This window comes from Amblyomma mixtum, chromosome 1, assembly GCF_055824585.1.
Source record: "Amblyomma mixtum isolate Tamu chromosome 1, ASM5582458v1, whole genome shotgun sequence".
NCBI lineage: Eukaryota > Metazoa > Arthropoda > Arachnida > Ixodida > Ixodidae > Amblyomma > Amblyomma mixtum.
Window position 1 is genome coordinate 202,972,089 of NC_143012.1, and position 18,091 is coordinate 202,990,179.

The 18,091-nt window shown below is 48.4% G+C and overlaps 2 protein-coding genes across 2 annotated transcripts; one reads left to right on the plus strand and one right to left on the minus strand.

The window, feature by feature from the left end:
* Positions 1-807: 807 nt before the first annotated feature.
* On the plus strand, positions 808-5,035 carry LOC149370579 (uncharacterized). The gene is made up of 2 exons (XM_089562298.1): positions 808-1,003; positions 1,998-5,035. Exons 1-2 carry the CDS (start codon positions 938-940, stop codon positions 3,537-3,539), a joined length of 1,608 nt encoding a protein of 535 aa, XP_089418424.1. The 5' UTR covers positions 808-937; the 3' UTR covers positions 3,540-5,035.
* Positions 5,036-11,198: 6,163 nt separating this feature from the next.
* On the minus strand, positions 11,199-14,282 carry LOC149370580 (uncharacterized). Its single transcript, XM_089578025.1, has 3 exons — positions 14,077-14,282; positions 12,249-12,930; positions 11,199-11,891 (listed from the first exon to the last, which is right to left on the minus strand). Exons 1-3 carry the CDS (start codon positions 14,280-14,282, stop codon positions 11,199-11,201), a joined length of 1,581 nt encoding a protein of 526 aa, XP_089434151.1.
* Positions 14,283-18,091: the final 3,809 nt, after the last annotated feature.

The window sequence follows — 18,091 nt, forward strand, 5'->3', positions numbered from 1 at the left end:
AGAAATCGTGGACAGCAGTCTTTTCCCCATCTGGGAAGCACACTCCAGTATGCAAGAAGATGACAACACAACTCTCAAACTAACAATAGCGGCCGTAAGAAAGAAGACCGAAAAACATGCATCACACCTAACCCGTCAATAGCGGAGCCAGATTTCCAACCGTGTAGAAGGAAATCTTGGACTGAAATACATGTGGCAACATTACTTTGCCTCTTGGAACCAGAAAACGCGACTCGCAACACCGTAACATAACAAGCATCATCCACAAATTAAACACGGACGACAGGACTCTATCCAAAACTTCAACATCACAGCATATATATATAAATATATATATATATATATATATATATATATATATATATATATATTTATATATATATATAAGGGATAACAAAATCTTCAAGGCAACTGATTAAAAATATAATAAGTTGGGGAAGTCACATTGAAAAACTTAACAGATTTATTCAACGTTTCGACCAGGGACTGGTCTTTTTCAAGAATGATCATACAGTGCATGGAAGGGTCTTCTTATAGCAGTGAACATAGCACACACAGGGCTTGAAAAAGAAAAATGAGAAAAAATCAAAGGGGAAAGAGGAAGACAGCCGAGACACGAAACCCAAACGTCAAGGTGCGCCAGCAAAGGCGCCGCCGTGAAAGAGGTGAAACAGGGTGGTGGGCCTGGGCGGGCACGCGACTAGTTAAGGGGAAAAAAAAAGCGTAGGGGTGGTTAACAAAAGAAGGCAAGTGCCTGCCAATAGGCCTTATGCAAAATAGATAGCGCCATCTAGTGAGAGCGAAAATAACTAAGTCGGCCATATTGGTTACGTCGAGGAGCGCAGACGACGCTACCGACGCTACTACGGCACCATATTGTGGCTCGCTCGGCACGTATGCGTTCATTGCACGTTTTGTTACCTTTGTTGCCGCAAAGATGCCGTTTCACTGCTGCGTTCCACTGTGTAAACAGCGTGGAGTCACCGACAGCAACGGAAACAAGGTATGTACGTGTCACAGCATTGTAAATGCTACTCGCGGGTGCGTTTGTTCTTCGGTGATAAAATGATCGCGTCTGGGGAGAGACTCCGACTTGTTTGGTGTACAGCTGAGACATATAAAGGAAGCTTGCCCTACGCTAACCGTTTTTCGTAGCGGGAATGTGTAAAATTACGACAAGATTATATTCTGCGTCGTTTGATGAGCTGCGGCACCAGCTTGCACGTAGAGTGCGTCCGTGCCGCCGGTTTCCCACGGTGCCTCGTTGCAAGCTGAAGCTTCGCGCCGCTTAGGAGTAGAAACAGGTGCATTGTGTCACGTACGGAATCGAATGACGCTAGCGGTTATTCGGTATTCTCGGTGTAGGAGGTGGCGCATAGGTTTCGTATGTCGCATTTCTGCACCCAGTCGCGTCGAGGATTCGGCTGCGTGACGTGCCCATGAATGTGCTTCATGCGCCCAGAATTTTTTCGCGGCGCAAACTGATTAAAAAAAAAAGTGGAATCATTTAAAATAGTACGACGACCGTCGCATGTGAGCAGGCTTGCCTCTCGAGCGGATCCCTGAGGAGAAAATGAAGCTAAGTTTTAAACCTGGCACTCGGTTCCACGCACTGAGCCCGATCTCGAGCGCGGCTCTGTATACATATAAGCAACGAAAGTACGAACGCAGTGCCCTTTAAACATATTTGCGCTGTGGTTTCACTTTGTTAGTTGGTACTTCGCTTAAGACAACTATGCTCACGGTTGTGCTTCAGGGGCTAGGTGATATCACAAGAGCCGCAACAACTTGAAACTCTCCACCGCAGACTAGAAGTGCGTGTCCGATGTTACCATCTTATGCTTGGGACGTTTAGTTAAGCTGTCGCTTTTTGAGAATATGAAAGTTTTCATGCGGTGACAAGATACAGAGCAACTTCTAACAATTTGGTTGAGTCATTTTGTTGCAAAAGGTACTAGAAAATGAAGATCAGGTTACAGCTCTGTCTTTCTTTATAGGTGTCCTTTCACCGTTTCCCGAAGGACGCCACACTGCATAAGAAGTGGATTGTAGCCATACGAAGAGATGAAGGCCCAAATTTTGCTGTGACCAAGTACACAAAAGTATGCTCTAAACATTTTCGAGTGCATGATTTCATTCCTGGTGTGGCTAGTGGCCATAACATTCTCCGAGAAACAGCAGTGCCGTCTGTGTTTAGCTTTGGTAAGCAGTGCCAACAACGCAAGCCACCAAAGCAGCGTGGAGCACTGCCACCTAAACAAGGCGCCAAGCCGCAGAATCAGCTGCTGCCCGCACAAGATCACACGCCAAGTCTGACAGCAGAACAGGCACTGTCTACTTCTAGAGATGCCAGCATGGAGGCAGAAACTGAAGATCTGCCGGAGCTTGCATCTTCAGATCAATCGCATCAGGGAGAAATTGAGCGTCTTGTTGCCATTGTCGAGAAGCAAAACAAAGACATCCGGAAGCTTCACGATGAGTGTGGTATTTTAAAACAACAGCTGCAGTCAGCAAGGGCTGAAGTTCTTGAACTACGAACAGAGAAAACTGCCATGGCTCACCAGCTTACTTTAGAGAAAGAAAGAACATCTGCTTTTTCTATTGAACATTTCAAAGATTGTGATGAAGATGTGCATTTCTATAGCGGGCTGCCAAGCTATGAGCACTTCATATCTCTCCTGGTCTTCCTGGAACCTGGGGACGACGGCTGCAATGTTCTGCGTTCTGAGGGCAACAGTTCAGCTAGGTCGGCAAAGGGCCGCAAGAGGAAGTTGAGCGCTGAGAATCAGCTCTTCTTAGTCTTGGTTAGGCTGCGTCTCGGATTGTTTGAGGCTGACCTAGCACATAGGTTTGGCATCGCACAGTCTACAGTGTCAAGAATATGCACATCCTGGCTGAATTTTCTGTATAACAAATTGGGCAGTTTACCCTTGTGGGCAGCTAGAAACGTGATTAATGAGCACATGCCAGCTGTGTTTGTTGGGGACTATGCCTCAACAAGAGTAATCCTAGATGCCACAGAGATTCGCTGTGAAGTGCCATCATCTCTGTCACTTCAGTCGAGCACCTACTCCTCTTACAAATCCTCGAACACGTTCAAAGGACTCATAGGGGTTTCTCCTAATGGGCTCGTAACATTTGTGTCTGAGCTGTTTACAGGCTCCACTTCCGACAGAGAGTGTGTAGTAAGGAGTGGGTTTTTGGAGCTAGATTTTGAAGAGAATGACAGTGTTATGGCAGACAAGGGGTTCGTTATTGATGATCTTTTGAAAAAGATGGGCGTGAAATTGAACACACCCCCATTTTTAAGAGGCGGCACATTTTCAAGAGGCCAGGTGCAGGAAACTAAAGAGATTGCATCGCTCAGGATACACGTGGAGCGGAGAATACAGCGAATCAAGGGGTATCATGTTTTTGACCGACCAATCCCTCTTACTCTAGCTCCAATGATTAATCAGATTTGGACAGTAGCAACTATCCTCACAAATTTCCAAAGTTCTCTAATTCAGTGCCAAAACAATGCCGATGCATTTTCATAACAGCTCCATGCGAGCTTACCATGGCAGATAAACAGCACGTGTGCAATGAAGACTTAACACAAAAGAGGCTACGCAGCGCTGCATTTGCAGCACTGTTATCTATTTTTGTTCTGTATTTGTTGCTCTTCCTACATTTATCTGCCTGAATGAATTGAGGCAGTGCTCCAGCCTGTCTGTTATTTGTTGTATTTTATCCCTTCTTACAAGCTTTGGTTTGGGTTATGGTTTATGGGGTCTAACTTCCCAAAGCGACTCAGGCTATGAGAGACGCCGTAGTGGAGGGCTCCGGAAATTTCGACCACCTGGGGTTCTTGTACGTGCACTGACATCGCACAGTACACGGGCCTCTAGAATTTCTCCTCCAAAGAAATTCAACCGCCGCGGCCGAGTCTTTCGGGTCAGCAGCCGAGCACCATAGCCATTGAGCCACCGCAGTGGGCACCACTCTGGTTATGGTGCTCGGCTGCTGACCTGAAAGACGCGGGTTCTTTGTACAAACTCTGCTTGTTTTACGTAACCTGTTCTGCAAGGTCATTGTTTTTTTTTTTGCTTTTTGATGGCTTTTCACATCCCCAAGGGACTCAGGCTATGAGGGGTGCTACAGTGGAGGGCTCCGAAAATGTTGACGACCTGAAATTCTTTAACTTGCACTGACATGGCATAGTACACGGGCCCCAGCATTTCGCCTGGATCGAAATGCAACCGCCGTGGCCGGAGTCGAACCCGTATCTTTAGTGAACAGGCGAACACCATATAGCCACTGCAGTGGCGAAGCTTGTTGTTCCAATGAAATGCATGTCCATAAGTGCTTTCTCCATTCAAGAATCCTTTCGTGTTGTATACTCTTGACTATTGTGAGCATTGCTTTATTCAAGTCTTGTGCAGTTTGTGCCATTAAGGCATAGCCATACGAATGATGCTTCACATTTGTCACTGTGCTTAATATATGTAATACATACTTTTGAAGCATTTTTCTACATTGTATGCTTTGTGCAGCGACAGCATTTAAAGCACTTGAGATGAGGCACAACGCTAATGCAGCCCGTGCTTTCACATGCTTCTGATGTACGTTGTAGTAGTAAGGCCTCTATACTTTATGCCATCACATTGATGTGTTTTAGTTGCTGACATACTCTTTTATGCCCAATTTTCCTTCTACTATGAAATCTGAATAGTGTTGCTTACCACTTTTTATTCTCCACTTTGTACCAAGCATAAAATGTGTTGCGCTCCCACTGGCAAAGTCGGGTGCATATTGTCTGCAAACCACACGAAAAACGAGGCCGAACCTATCTGAAAACCGCACTTCTCCATCAGAGTGATAGCTAGTAGTGGTAGCTGTAGTCTGATGTACACACTGTACGAGGCGAAGTGCTTGTAAGAAGTCTGTTTATATTCACTGAAAGAGTTTTCCTTGGTGGTGTAGAGGTAGCGTACCCAGCTATTGCGTTAAAAGTGGCTTGTGGCAGAGGATGCTCAACTGTGAGAGCAGCCAGGATGACCATGCCTACTGCCTAGCTCAAGGAGAAGCAGGCGGAGACTGGCATTCAAATTAAAAATGATATCGCATCATGGACACTTAATAACTTAGGTGCTCTCATTTTCATGTGGTTTGTGGACTTTGTATGTCCAGATTCTTTTCCTTTGTGGCCCACTGGCCTGCAGATCAGATGTGATTTAAGGGATCATGTATTACTGCATACAGGTCATTCATAGAAAGCTGGTAGGTTGTGCTGGCAGGCTATTTATAGGCACTTTTAAGGCGAAAGCTTTTCTATGCTCATGGAGCGAAAATCTGCGCGGGATCTGTGCGCTGATGAGTCACTCGATAAGAAAAAAAATCCTAAAATCTTGTGGACGGCGAGATTCTAACCACCATCCTTCCGTTCCATAGCTGAGTATGCCAACCACTACGCTACGCCGGCTTCCTGCTAACGCCTATGCAGTTCTTGTCTAGCGTAAAGACCCTGGAGAGCGTTGCACGAAAAGCTTTCGCCTCATCGCACTTTGGTTCACCAAAGTGCCCTCTCGAAATTTTTGTTCCAAAGGATCGCAGTAGTAAGCGGCATGTTTTGTATGTATAGGTAATGAAGAGTCTTCTGTTAACATGTCGGGCTGTAGTTCTTACTCATTTATTCACTATTTTATATTTATATTTCTGGCACTGCTACATTTGTAATGATGTCTTTTGTGATGTATGGATGTTTTTTCATTACTTCCTTGTTTTGTTGTGCTGCTTGTATATTTTGCATACTTTAACAATACTTCTCTGTATCATGTTATTCAGAGCAATTGAATAAGGAGACAAAACTTGTAGCTGTAGCATGTGTAATGTGGGGACTCGCACAGGTAGTGTGGACGGCCACAGTCCTTGTTCCAGCAGTGCTTCTCAGTACGCCGGCGTTCGCAAGCGCGCACCAGAGCTTGTTGGAGCTTCGTCAACTTTGTCTTCTGTCTTCTTCCTCTCCTTCATCGGCGCTAGCCGCTAGGGCAGCAAACCCCAACTCTCTTTCTTACAATACCCCCGGGATGAAAAGGCGCCATCCTGGCGGCCTAAGGGCACGAGACGATGGCTGGGTCGTAGTACGGCTTCAGGCGGTCTAAGTGCACAATTTCACGGCCGCGGCGGCGATGATCAGACGAAGGCGTGATGGGCTCCATGAGATAGTTAACTGGCGATGTCTGCTGCACAACGCGATAGGGGCCCTGATATTTGCTCAGCAGTTTTGCAGACTGTCCTGAGCTGGAGGAGGGCACCCAAAGCCAAACCAAGGATTCAGGAAGATAGGGCGGCGGCAGACCGGGAGAAGCGGCACGGGAGCTTTTCTGACTGTGCTGGTCGTGTGAAGTAAAAGAACGGGCGAGTTGACGGCATTCTTCGGCATGCGCAGCGGCCTGAGAAACGGTTGTAAATTCGGACGAATCGGGGCGGTAAGGAAGTACGGTGTCCATGATGGAGGAAGGCTCGCGTCAGTACAGAAGAAAATACGGGGGAAAACCAGTAGTGGCTTGTGTTGCACAGTTGTAGGCATATGTAACGAAAGGTAGAACGCGGTCCCAGTCTGAGTGATCAGCAGAAATGTACTTGGCCATCATGTCGCCGAGGGTCCGGTTAAAGCGCTCGGTCATGCCGTTTGTCTGCGGATGGTACGAAGACGTCGTGCGGTGAACAATATGACACTCCTGAAGGAATCCTTTCACGACGCCGGACAAGAAGACGCGACCCCGGTCGCTGAGCAATTCCTGTGGTGCACCGTGACGAAGAATGATGTGCTGAAGTATGAAACCGGCTACGTCAGAGGCCGTCGCAGCTGGCAACGGGGCAGTTTCGGCATAGCGCGTGAGATGATCAATGGCGACGATGATCCAGCGGTGCCCTGCGGTAGTGCTGGGAAGAGGGCCACAAAGGTCGATTCCAACACGGTCGAATGGCCGGGCCGGACACGGTAACGGTTGCAGAGGAGCAGGTGAGTGCGGTGGTGGGTTCTTGCGCCGCTGACATCCCAGACAAGAGCGTATGTACTGGCGGACAAAACGGTACATACCCTGCCAATAATACCGAAGGCGCAGGCGGGTAAAAGTTTTCAGCACACCGGCATGAGCACATTGCGGGTCGTCGTGATAAGTGGCACAAATGGCGGAGCGGAGATGCCTGGGGATCACGAGCAGCCATTTGCGACCATCGGGGAGGTAGTTCCGACGGTACAGCAGCTGGTCACGCACGACAAAGTGATGAGCTTGACGACGGAGCGCTCGACAAGGGAGGCGGGCTGATCGGTTGTCTAAGAAATCCAGAAGAGAAGTAATCCAAGGATCTTTGCGCTGCTCAGAAGCCATATCAATAGTGTCAAGAGAAGGTGTGAGGCCGGAAATAGATGGCGAGTCAGGCTCAGAGGTCACAGGGGAGCGCGAGAGAGCGTCGGTGTCGGAGTATTTACGACCGGAACGATAAATGACTCGAATGTCGTAATCTTGTAAACGCAGAGCCCAACAAGCGAGGCGGCCAGATGGATCTTTGAGTGACGACAGCCAACAAAGGGCATGGTGATCTGTAATTACATCGAACGGGCGCCCATATAAATAAGGACTAAATTTTGTGATCGGCCAAATAATTGCCAAACATTCTTTTTCTGTGACGGAATAATTAGTCTCCGCTTTTGTGAGCGCACGGCTCGCGTAAGCAACGACATACTCATTGAAACCAGGTTTCCGCTGAGCTAGAACGGCACCGAGACCAATGTCGCTGGCGTCTGTGTGCAGTTCTGTAGGCGCGGAAGGGTCGAAATGGCGCAAGATCGGAGGAGAGGTGAGGAGCTGGCGCAGCGTAACAAAAGCTTCGTCACATGCAGGGGACCAAGCCGACAAGTCGTGGCTACCAGCGAGAAGTTGCGTCAGCGGGGCGATAACGGCAGCAAAATTCTTGACGAACCGGCGAAAGTAGGAGCAAAGGCCAAGAAAGCTTCTGAGTTCTTTCAGGGATGTGGGCTTCGGGAAATCAGCAACTGCACGGAGCTTGGCAGGGTCCGGGAGTACACCATCCTTGGACACGACGTGGCCTAGAATAGTCAGCTGTCGGGCGCCAAAGTGACACTTGTTTCAAGTTCAGCTGCAGGCCAGCGTCTCTGAGACAGCGGAGAACACTCTCCAGGCGAAGAAGATGAGACGGAAAATTCTGGGAGAAGATGACAACATCGTCCAAGTAGCAGAGACATGTCTGCCATTTAAGCCCACGGAGGATGTTGTCCATCATACGCTCAAAAGTGGCAGGCGCGTTGCACAGACCAAAGGGCATCACATTAAATTCATACAGCCCATCAGGTGTGATGAAAGCTGTTTTCGGGCGATCAACGTCGGCCATCGGCACCTGCCAGTACCCAGAGCGCCGATCCAACGAAGAAAAGTACTCCGCTCCCTGTAGGCAATCCAGCGCGTCATCTATACGAGGCAGGGGGTAGACGTCCTTCCGAGTAATTTTGTTTAGCCGGCGGTAGTCTACGCAGAATCGAATGAAGCCGTCCTTTTTCTTGACGAGCACGACTGCATGGAGAAGCCCACGGGCTGTGAGAGGGCTGGATCACGCCGCGGTTTAGCATGTCGTTCACCTGTTCATCAATGATGCGGCGCTCGGCGGAGGAGACGCGATAGGGGCGTTGGCGCAGGGGTCCATGTGTACCAGTGTCGATATGGTGGCGAACCGCTGTTGCACGACCCAACGGTGCTTGAGGAGAGCCGACGGATGCGCGGAAGCGCTGCAGCAAAGCGATGAGCTGGGCGCGTTGGTGAGGTGGTAGAGCGGCATCGACAGAATGGGAAAACATATCCGGGGAGGACGGGTCGTGGACGTCGGCGGGAGGGGTGAGGGCGTTGATGTCATGGGCGTCAGGGTCATCAAGGACAGGAGAAGCGTCGTCGAGATCGATGACATCAACCGTGCCAAGCGATTCTCCCCGAAGTAAAGTGGTGGGGAAAGGCAACGGGTTCGCAATGTACAGAGCGCCACAACCACCAGAAAGGGTGAGCACAGCATTAGGGAGCAAAACAGACTTGCGGTGCGCACAAAGAGGAGAGGGTGAATAAAGAACAGTTGCGTCAGAGAGGGCAGCACAAGTCAGCGGCACAAGAACAGAAGAGAAAGCTGGCACGTCGACGTCGTCAGCGGCGAGAATAGGCGCGGCGGTAACAGGGGCGGCGTCCACAAGAGCATCACACAGCGGCGACAAATCAATTTCAGCACGTGCACAGTCAATGATGGCGCGATGCGCGGACAGAAAGTCCCACCCGAGGATGATGTCATGAGAGGAGCGGGCGAGAACGAAGAACTCAGTGGTGTACGAGAGACCTTGGATGACGAGGCGGGCAGTGCACGGTGCGAGAGGGCGAATGGGGTCAGCGCTGGCGGTGCAAAGCGAAAGGTCAGAAAACGGCGTCATCACTTGTTTTAATTTGCGGCACAAGTTGCGACTAATGATGGACACGGCAGCACCAGTGTCAATAAGCGCGTCAACAGTAACACCTTCAACGATCACTTCAATAACGTTCATAGGAGCGGCGATAGGGCTTGAGACGGTCGTTGACGGCGCAGTTCTTGCCTCCGGAACTGCGGCGCCTTGTTTTCCGCTTGAAGTGGTGGGGACCAGCGGCGCATAGGAGAGAGCGAACGGCGTCGAGGAGATGGCGACCGATGGCTTCGGTTGTAGGAGTCGGAGCGAGGCGGAGAGGGATTCGGAGGCGGCAGAGGAGAAGTGACAGGGACGGAAGGCAACGAAACATCGTACGTCGGTGGGCGCCCGTAGTCGTAAGGACAGGATCCGCGTGTGCGGCACCAGCGGGCCACATGACCAGCGAGGCCACAGGCATAGCAAATTGGGCGGTTATCTGGGGTGCGCCACGGATTCACAGGGCGGGGACCAGTGCGAGGCAGAGGATGGTGAGGGAGGGGCAGTGCAGGGGCGAGCTGCTGCTGAGAGTATACGTTGACAGGTGGCGCATAAGCAGGCATAACCGGCTGAGGTCGTGGCCGGGCGACTGCTTCAGCATATGTCAGCGGTGCAGTGACCAGAGGGGGTGGATTAGCAGGCGGCAGGACCTCAGCTACCTGCTCCTGGATGACACGCTGAATAGAGGGCGACAGCGATGGCGTTGGAGCGGGTTGGCAGGTAACCAGCGATAATTGACGAGCGACCTCCTCCCGCACAAACTGCTTGATGTGCTGAAGAAGTGTCGGCTGATCGTGGGCAGGACTGTCTGCTGCCAAGCTCGAAATGGTGTCGTCCGAGCAAGTGGTACGGCGGGGGACATGTCGCTGCTTGCGGAGCTCATCGTAGTTCTGACACAAAGACACCACGTCGGAGACGGTTTGGGGATCTTTAGACAACAACATTTGAAACGCATCGTCCTCAATCCCTTTCAGAATGTGTCGGATTTTGTCAGCCTCGCTCGTAGATGGATTGAGCCGCTTACACAAATCAATGACGTCCTCGATATAACTGGTGAAGTTCTCGCCGTTCTGCTGGGCACGACTGCGCAACCGTTGTTCAGCACGAAGTTTTTGGACAGCGGGGCGGCCAAAGACGTCCGTCAGGCTGGTTTTTAGAGCCGTCCAGGTAGTAAAATCCGCTTCGTGGTTGCGGAACCACAAATTGGTGACATCGGTCAAGTAGAAGATGACATTCGTGAGCTTAACGACGTCATCCCATTTGTTGTAAGCACTCGCATTCGTAGGAGGCTAGCCAATCTTTTACATCTGTGTCGTCAGTGCCGCTGAAAATCGCAGGGTCGCGCTTCCGGACGGCACCGGAAGAGACGACAGCGGTGGGTACAGGTTGGGCTGAAGTTTTGGTTGTCGTGGCAGAGCCTGGTAGCCTGGGCATCGTGGCGTAGCTCCAGGAGAAGAGCAAGCAGCACCTCCACCAAGTGTAATGTGGGAACTCGCACAGGTAGTGTGTACGGCCACAGTCCTTGTTCCAGCAGTGCTTCTCAGTACGCCGGCGTTCGCAAGCGCGCACCAGAGCTTGTTGGAGCTTCGTCAACTTTGTCTTCTGTCTTCTTCCTCTCCTTCATCGGCGCTAGCCGCTGGGGCAGCAAACCCCAACTCTCTTTCTTACACATGTATATTCACTAGTAACACATTCCAAGCATCCACTGACTTTTGTTAAGTCTTTATGTGGCACTGTGTCTGCATACAACATGTGGCAGCATTTGAGTAAAAAAAAAGCTGTCCAGCTTTGTCTTCATGCATGCCCACTCTGCTTCATCGAAACGGATGCGCTCTATGGCAGTCCATTTTTCTGAACAGACAACAAAGTCTGCCCACTGGCATTCTGTGAGAGCCATTTGGCCAACTACTTGAGCATAGTATTCGTGGTCTCTCTTGAGACTTGGCTCATCATTTTCCTCAAAAGTTATGCAGAACTCTGCTGACCTAGCTTGGTCTGACTCGCTGTCCTTTAGAGAGTATGGACACTTGACCTCTAGGACTCCATATGTCAGCTCTTCTGGGTCGTACACAAGCCTGTCGGGGCTGGCGCCTAGCCATGGAGATGTTGGGTGTACCACCAATCCGCAGTGCTGAAGAGTGATTTGATGGCCAAGGCGCCTCATAGTAGCACAATATCTGGCTGAGGCAGCACTTTCGTTTCTCCGGCCGTACTGAATTGCACGGACACGGGACAAGTCCTTTGGGTCAATAAGGTTCCGCAGGCCCTTGTCGGTCCACTGGTCCCTCTTCAGTACCCTGCCGAAGCAGGATGCAGTCAATCTGTTGAGCCGGCCCTCCTTCCAGCAGGAGCTTTGTGCCTGTTGCCTTGAATTCCGCTCAAGTTGTCTGGCATCTTCGGGAGACACCTGGATTTCCTGCAGGAAATAGAACAAAGTGTGAACCAGCAACGTCTAGCAGCTTGCTGTTGGGTGCCTCATTTTTGTTGTTGGTCTCGACTCAGGTAGAAATAAGTTCTGTGATCTCTTTCATTTTAATAGGGTTAAGTCTCGCCATGCTCCATGATGTACTCTTCTTCATGCATCATTGAAGTCTGCTGTTTTTACAGATGCATCTACCTTATGTTCAACTCTACAAGGAACTCTATAGCTACTATAGCAGGCAGCGGTGTGCATGCTTGCACAATTTCAGACAACCATATTACAGGGTTGTAGTTCGCAAAACTGCACAAAGAGGAAAACTAAATTGAGGTACTAGACCTAAGTTACACTTACCTTCAGTATACTCCATTCATCTTCACTGAATGTGTTGGGAAAAGTATGTTGCACAGCTCCGTCAAATAGAAATAGCTCTGGAACTGGTGCAAATGCTCCACTTCCCACTGGAATATTTGTCCATGTCTTGAAGCCTGCAGGCAGCTTTGTTTGCTGGTAGGACAGTGGTGAACCAGAAGGCACCATTCCCAGTTTTGTGTCACTGAAAGGCCCCTTTGCAGCACACAGGACAGCAGCGAATTCACTGCTTCCAAGTTGATGGAGACTTTCGCCCAGCTTGTGGAAACTGTCCAGCTGTTGCTGCTCCTCCAGCTTTTTTGCTTGAGCATCATACACCTTTGCTGGTGTTGGCAGAAGTGTGCCGCCTTCACGAGGGCACCTCCAATCAATGTCCAGCACGCTCATAGGTCTGATGTTGTGCTGTCGAGGGCGCCTCCATTGCTGAGGGAGCTCAGTGCAAGCTAGCTCTGGTGGTGCTTCTTGAAATCCTTTTTTCTTTAGGAAAATCATGAGCCGCACAGCAGCAAGAATGTGGCTACAGGATCCACTTGATCCAGCAGCGCACTCGCATGTCGCATCAGTGATTGAACCACTGTTTAAAAATGCCAAAAGGACCTTGTACGGCCGGCCCATCTTTTTCTGGCTTCGAAAGCAAGTAGCCCTTGCATAGATGATGCCGAGTCTGTGAACGAAACAGAAATAAAAGTTTTTAAGTACACAGAATGATTTCACTTATTCGTTGTACAGCAGCACTTCAAATTTCTCATGAAGCCTGTGAATAAATCACGACTTGACTTGTAGTTAATGCATATGCATGCCTTGCTCTGATAAATTCATGCAAATTTTGGCTCAACTACAGCTCGGCAGTAGTCCTTCTGAGGTATAACCGGTGTGTCTACTGTAAGCATGCAAATGAGAGGAAAGAGGCCATGTAAGCTATGGTGAAGCAATGCATTGGCATGCCCCAATCAATGTACAGGGTACCACACGAGAACGTGCTATCACTATATAATTTGTATAGCAGACACAAAGATCATATGTAGAAGATAACACCAACGTTTCTGTGCAGAAAGATTACATGGTGAAGTGGGGTGTATGAGTAATCATTCCATGCCATCCATTAATACATAAAAAAAAATTGAAGGATGCTTAAGCTTCGCGAGAGCATGTTGCAGCGTTGCCAAGGAGTCCATGGAACAGAACGCCATCGCCTGTTCCGTGCAATGCCTTTCCGGCAGGAAAGGAAATGATGCCTGTCTCTCATATCTCGGTGGACACCCGAACCGCGCCGTAAGGGCAGGAAAACGAAATGAAAATTGGTCTTAAGGAAACGAAATGACGCCTGTCTCTCATATCCTCATATCTGGGAGGACACCCGAAAGGGATATTCCCGACGCGCGGTGCGGACTACTACTACGAGGCGGTGCGAACTACAACGAGGCCGGCGGCTTTTCAACCGAACGAGCTGCATCCGCAGTCGCGTAATATTGAAAGCAACACGTCATGAGCAGTGGCCAAGACGCGAGAATGTCGCGCCGGGATCGTGTGTAGCTATGAGCACGGTGCGCAACTAGCCATGAGACTACGCAAGCCCTGCGCCACGGAGCCCTGTGCTCACAAGAACTGTACAGCCAACATTTGCAGTCGCATGTTCTGTGCTGCTCAGGAGTAAGCAGTATGTTTTTGTTGGCTTTTTTTTACTCTTCATATACGATATCGCTGACTGTCCCCGCTCGTGAGCAGCGCACGCTTGAGTAAAAACGTTCGCGCAGTGGCCTCTGGCTAGGAGCAGTGTTTACAAGGAATCCTAGAAATCAAGCATACGCACCTTGAGTCGCAGGCGTTGGTAGATACCGATGAAGGGAGCGTATACGATTCGACAGCAAATATGTAGGACTTATTCTGCTGCCGACTCGACGGCCCTGCCGACGCACACAAGTCTGCCAAAGCACTGTCCGACAAATGCGGAAGGGCTTCTAAATCGTTTTTCCACATCTCGTGGTCAGAGTTCGGAAAACGCCGATGTTCCGCCATGTCAACGCCGCACGTTGCGCAAAAAACTTCGGCACGCAAAGACTCTACGGCTGCTTCGGGCGCACGGAGCATGTATACGGTGTCAGCAGTGCTCCGTGCTTCTCGACGTAACCAAGATGGCGGCCGAAATTTTGCACCCAGTGTTGGCCGACGTACAAGTAATTTTGCATATCACCTATTGTGTGCGTAAGTATCGCCTCTAGCCACCTCTGTGTGGCCCCGCGCGACTCCAGAAGAAAGCACGAGAACGCACAGGTTGCGGTTGAGCTAAGTGTTTCCACGGGTGGCACGCGGACCCCCAAAACCAGATGAGGTTGCATATGAAGACCATATGGAAAGCTCCTTCCTTACAGGAGTAGAAAAAAGAATAAGTAAAGACAAAAAAGACAAAAAATGGCACTGCGATGGCCGAAGGAAACAAAACCACATGAGGGTCGCACGTGAGAACCACATGGATAGGCTCCTTCTTTACAGGAGTGGGGAAAAAAAAGTATAAATAAAGACAGAAAATGGCACTGCGATGGCCGAAAGGAACAAAAACACACACACGCAGAGGCGACATGTATACACAGAATATACACAAGATTGTGTCACTTTTGTAGCATTCTTTAGCAGAGGATATGTGGGGAAATGCGTAAAAGCCCACAAATTAAATTAAAGGCAGCGCCAGAGTGTTAGAAAGTGTACCAAAAAGGCAAATTTCATTACAGGAAACACCGCTTAGGAATAACACAACAACAATATTAGAATAAATACAAATGGCACGCGAGATAATAGAGGCGCCCAAAATAATAGAGTTCAAGAGTGTGAAAAATTGTCCCAAGAAACAAAGTTTACCCAAACGCCGTGATCAGCACCAACAAAATGATAATAATGCGGTGAATACACATGAGAGACGAGCGTCACAGAATTCGTGCTTAACCACAACAAAAATAATGTCAGTACCTCGACTAGAAATGAAAGTGTTAAATACATAACAAATCGTTATGCAACTGTCATCATAGTAGATTTAAAAAACAATATTTTTGATGCAAAAGAGTTCACAAGGAAAAGAAAAACAAACAAACAAAACATTGCAGGAAAATTTAGCCAGAAAGGCAGGAGAGTTTGCCAGGGCTTTCATTAATTCCAGCAGACAAGGTGTTAAATTTAAATATTAGATAGGATTCACAGGCTTCCCTGTCGTAATGTGTCTGGAAGCCAGATTGGAGTATGGTGGCCTTGAAGTTTCCAAATGAATGGCCTTTTGTCGTTACGTGTCTTGAAAGAGGCAGATCTGGCAGTGATCTTATGTATGCTCTGTGGTTATTTATTCTCAATCGGAAAGGAGTTTCAGTTTGCCCGATATACTGAGCACGGCACACACCGCACTCGAGGAGGTAGACTACGTTGCTGGTGTCAAAGACGCTGGGCCATCTCTTCCATCAACTGTGCACTGGACTCCACCGCCACAGCGCGAAAAATGTCTCGATCTCTACATAAAGGCCGTGCACAGTGATATACTGTCCGAATATAAAAGGCGCTCATATTGCCGAAAAAATCTTACACACAAGGAACAAATTGCCTTGAAGTCTCTCGCCACACGCTCCGACATAATTATAAAGCCCGCAGACAAAGGTGGTGCAATTGTCGTCATGAATACCACAGACTACAAGAATGAGGCAGAGCGGCAGCTGAGCAACAAATCTTTTTACAAACCTGTAGCTTCCGACCCAACTTCACATTTCAAACATCTGGTCCAAATCACTCTAGAAGACCTCGTAAAGGAGAACAAAATAACTGATAAAATCGCCAAGTCTTTGCTTCCGTTGTCTCCCATCCCCGGTAGGTTCTACCTTCTGCCAAAAATACATAAGGAAAATAATCCAGGACGACCAATTATTTCCGGAATAGGAACCGCGTCAGAAAAAATTTCCAGTTTTGTCGACAGCTTAATCAGAGACATACCACCAACTTTTCCTTCGTTTGTTAAAGACACAACTCATTTCCTTTCTGACATAATTGATCTGTTCATTCCAGAAAACAGCATACTCGTTACCCTCGATGTCGCGTCCCTATACACCAACATACCCCACTCGGATGGGATCAGGGCGGTCGCTAAAGCTTACAGAGGTTCAGCGCTGGAAAGACCAGTGGATGGCACGACCCTCTAAACACTTCTGCATTTGGTTCTGGAAATGAATAACTTTGAATTTGATGGCGACCACTATGTGCAAATTAGTGGCACATCAATGGGGACAAAAGTTGGTCCTAATTATGCCAATATATTTATGGGCATTCAGGAAACTGAATACCTAGAGAGCTGTCTCTTAAGACCCCTTTTTTATAGAAGGTTTATAGATGACATATTTCTTATATGGTGCCATGGTGAAGAAGAGCTACTCAAATTCATCGCTAACTTTAATAATGCTCACAGAAGCATCTCTTTTTCCCACACCTACTCAACCACTACGATCAGCTTTCTGGATGTCAAACTTCAGATCTCGCAAAACAAGCTTGTCACCTCCGTGTTTAGGAAGCCAACGGACAGGCACCAATACTTGCATTTTAAAAGTAGCCACGTAAATCATTGCAAGAAAGGAATACCATATAGCCAGGCTCTCAGATTTAAACGCATTTGCTCCCGTGAAGAGGACTTCGCTTCTAACTGTGAGACACTCCGCAAGGATTTGGTCCGACAGCGCTACCCGAAGCCTATCATCGACGATGCCTTGGAAAAAGCTGCAGTACAAGACCGCCGTACAATGCTAAATAACACCAAGACTGCGCAGACGAACTACCCAACTAATCTGATATTAACATACTCTCCAACAGCACCGAATGTTAACGCTATTCTCAGAAAGCATCACAACATTCTCCTTCAGAGCGACAAAATGAAGCGCTTGCTTCCCGAACCACCCCGTGTCGTATATCGGAGGGCAAGAAATATCAAAGATGCCGTAACCTCCTCGAAACTAGACAACGGTGAAGTCTCAGGGTGCACACCTTGCAATAAACCGCGCTGTAAACTTTGTCCAATGATGAATAAGGTCACAGAAGCTCGCAGCACAGCGTCGTCTTTCTCATTCAAAATTCGAGGAGATTTCAACTGTGACACCAGCAACGTAGTCTACCTCCTCGAGTGCGGTGTGTGCCGTTCTCAGTATATCGGGCAAACTGAAACTCCTTTCCGATTGAGAATAAATAACCACAGAGCACACATAAGATCACTGCCAGATCTGCCTCTTTCAAGACACGTAACGACAAAAGGCCATTCATTTGGAAACTTCAAGGCCACCATACTCCAATCTGGCTTCCAGACACATTACGACAGGGAAGCCTGTGAATCCTATCTAATATTTAAATTTAACACCTTGTCTGCTGGAATTAATGAAAGCCCTGGCAAACTCTCCTGCCTTTCTGGCTAAATCTTCCTGCAATGTTTTGTTTGTTTGTTTTTCTTTTCCTTGTGAACTCTTTTGCATCAAAAATATTGTTTTTTAAATCTACTATGATGACAGTTGCATAACGATTTGTTATGTATTTAACACTTTCATTTCTAGTCGAGGTACTGACATTATTTTTGTTGTGGTTAAGCACGAATTCTGTGACGCTCGTCTCTCATGTGTATTCACCGCATTATTATCATTTTGTTGGTGCTGATCACGGCGTTTGGGTAAACTTTGTTTCTTGGGACAATTTTTCACACTCTTGAACTCTATTATTTTGGGCGCCTCTATTATCTCGCGTGCCATTTGTATTTATTCTAATATTTTTGTTGTGTTATTCCTAAGCGGTGTTTCCTGTAATGAAATTTGCCTTTTTGGTAC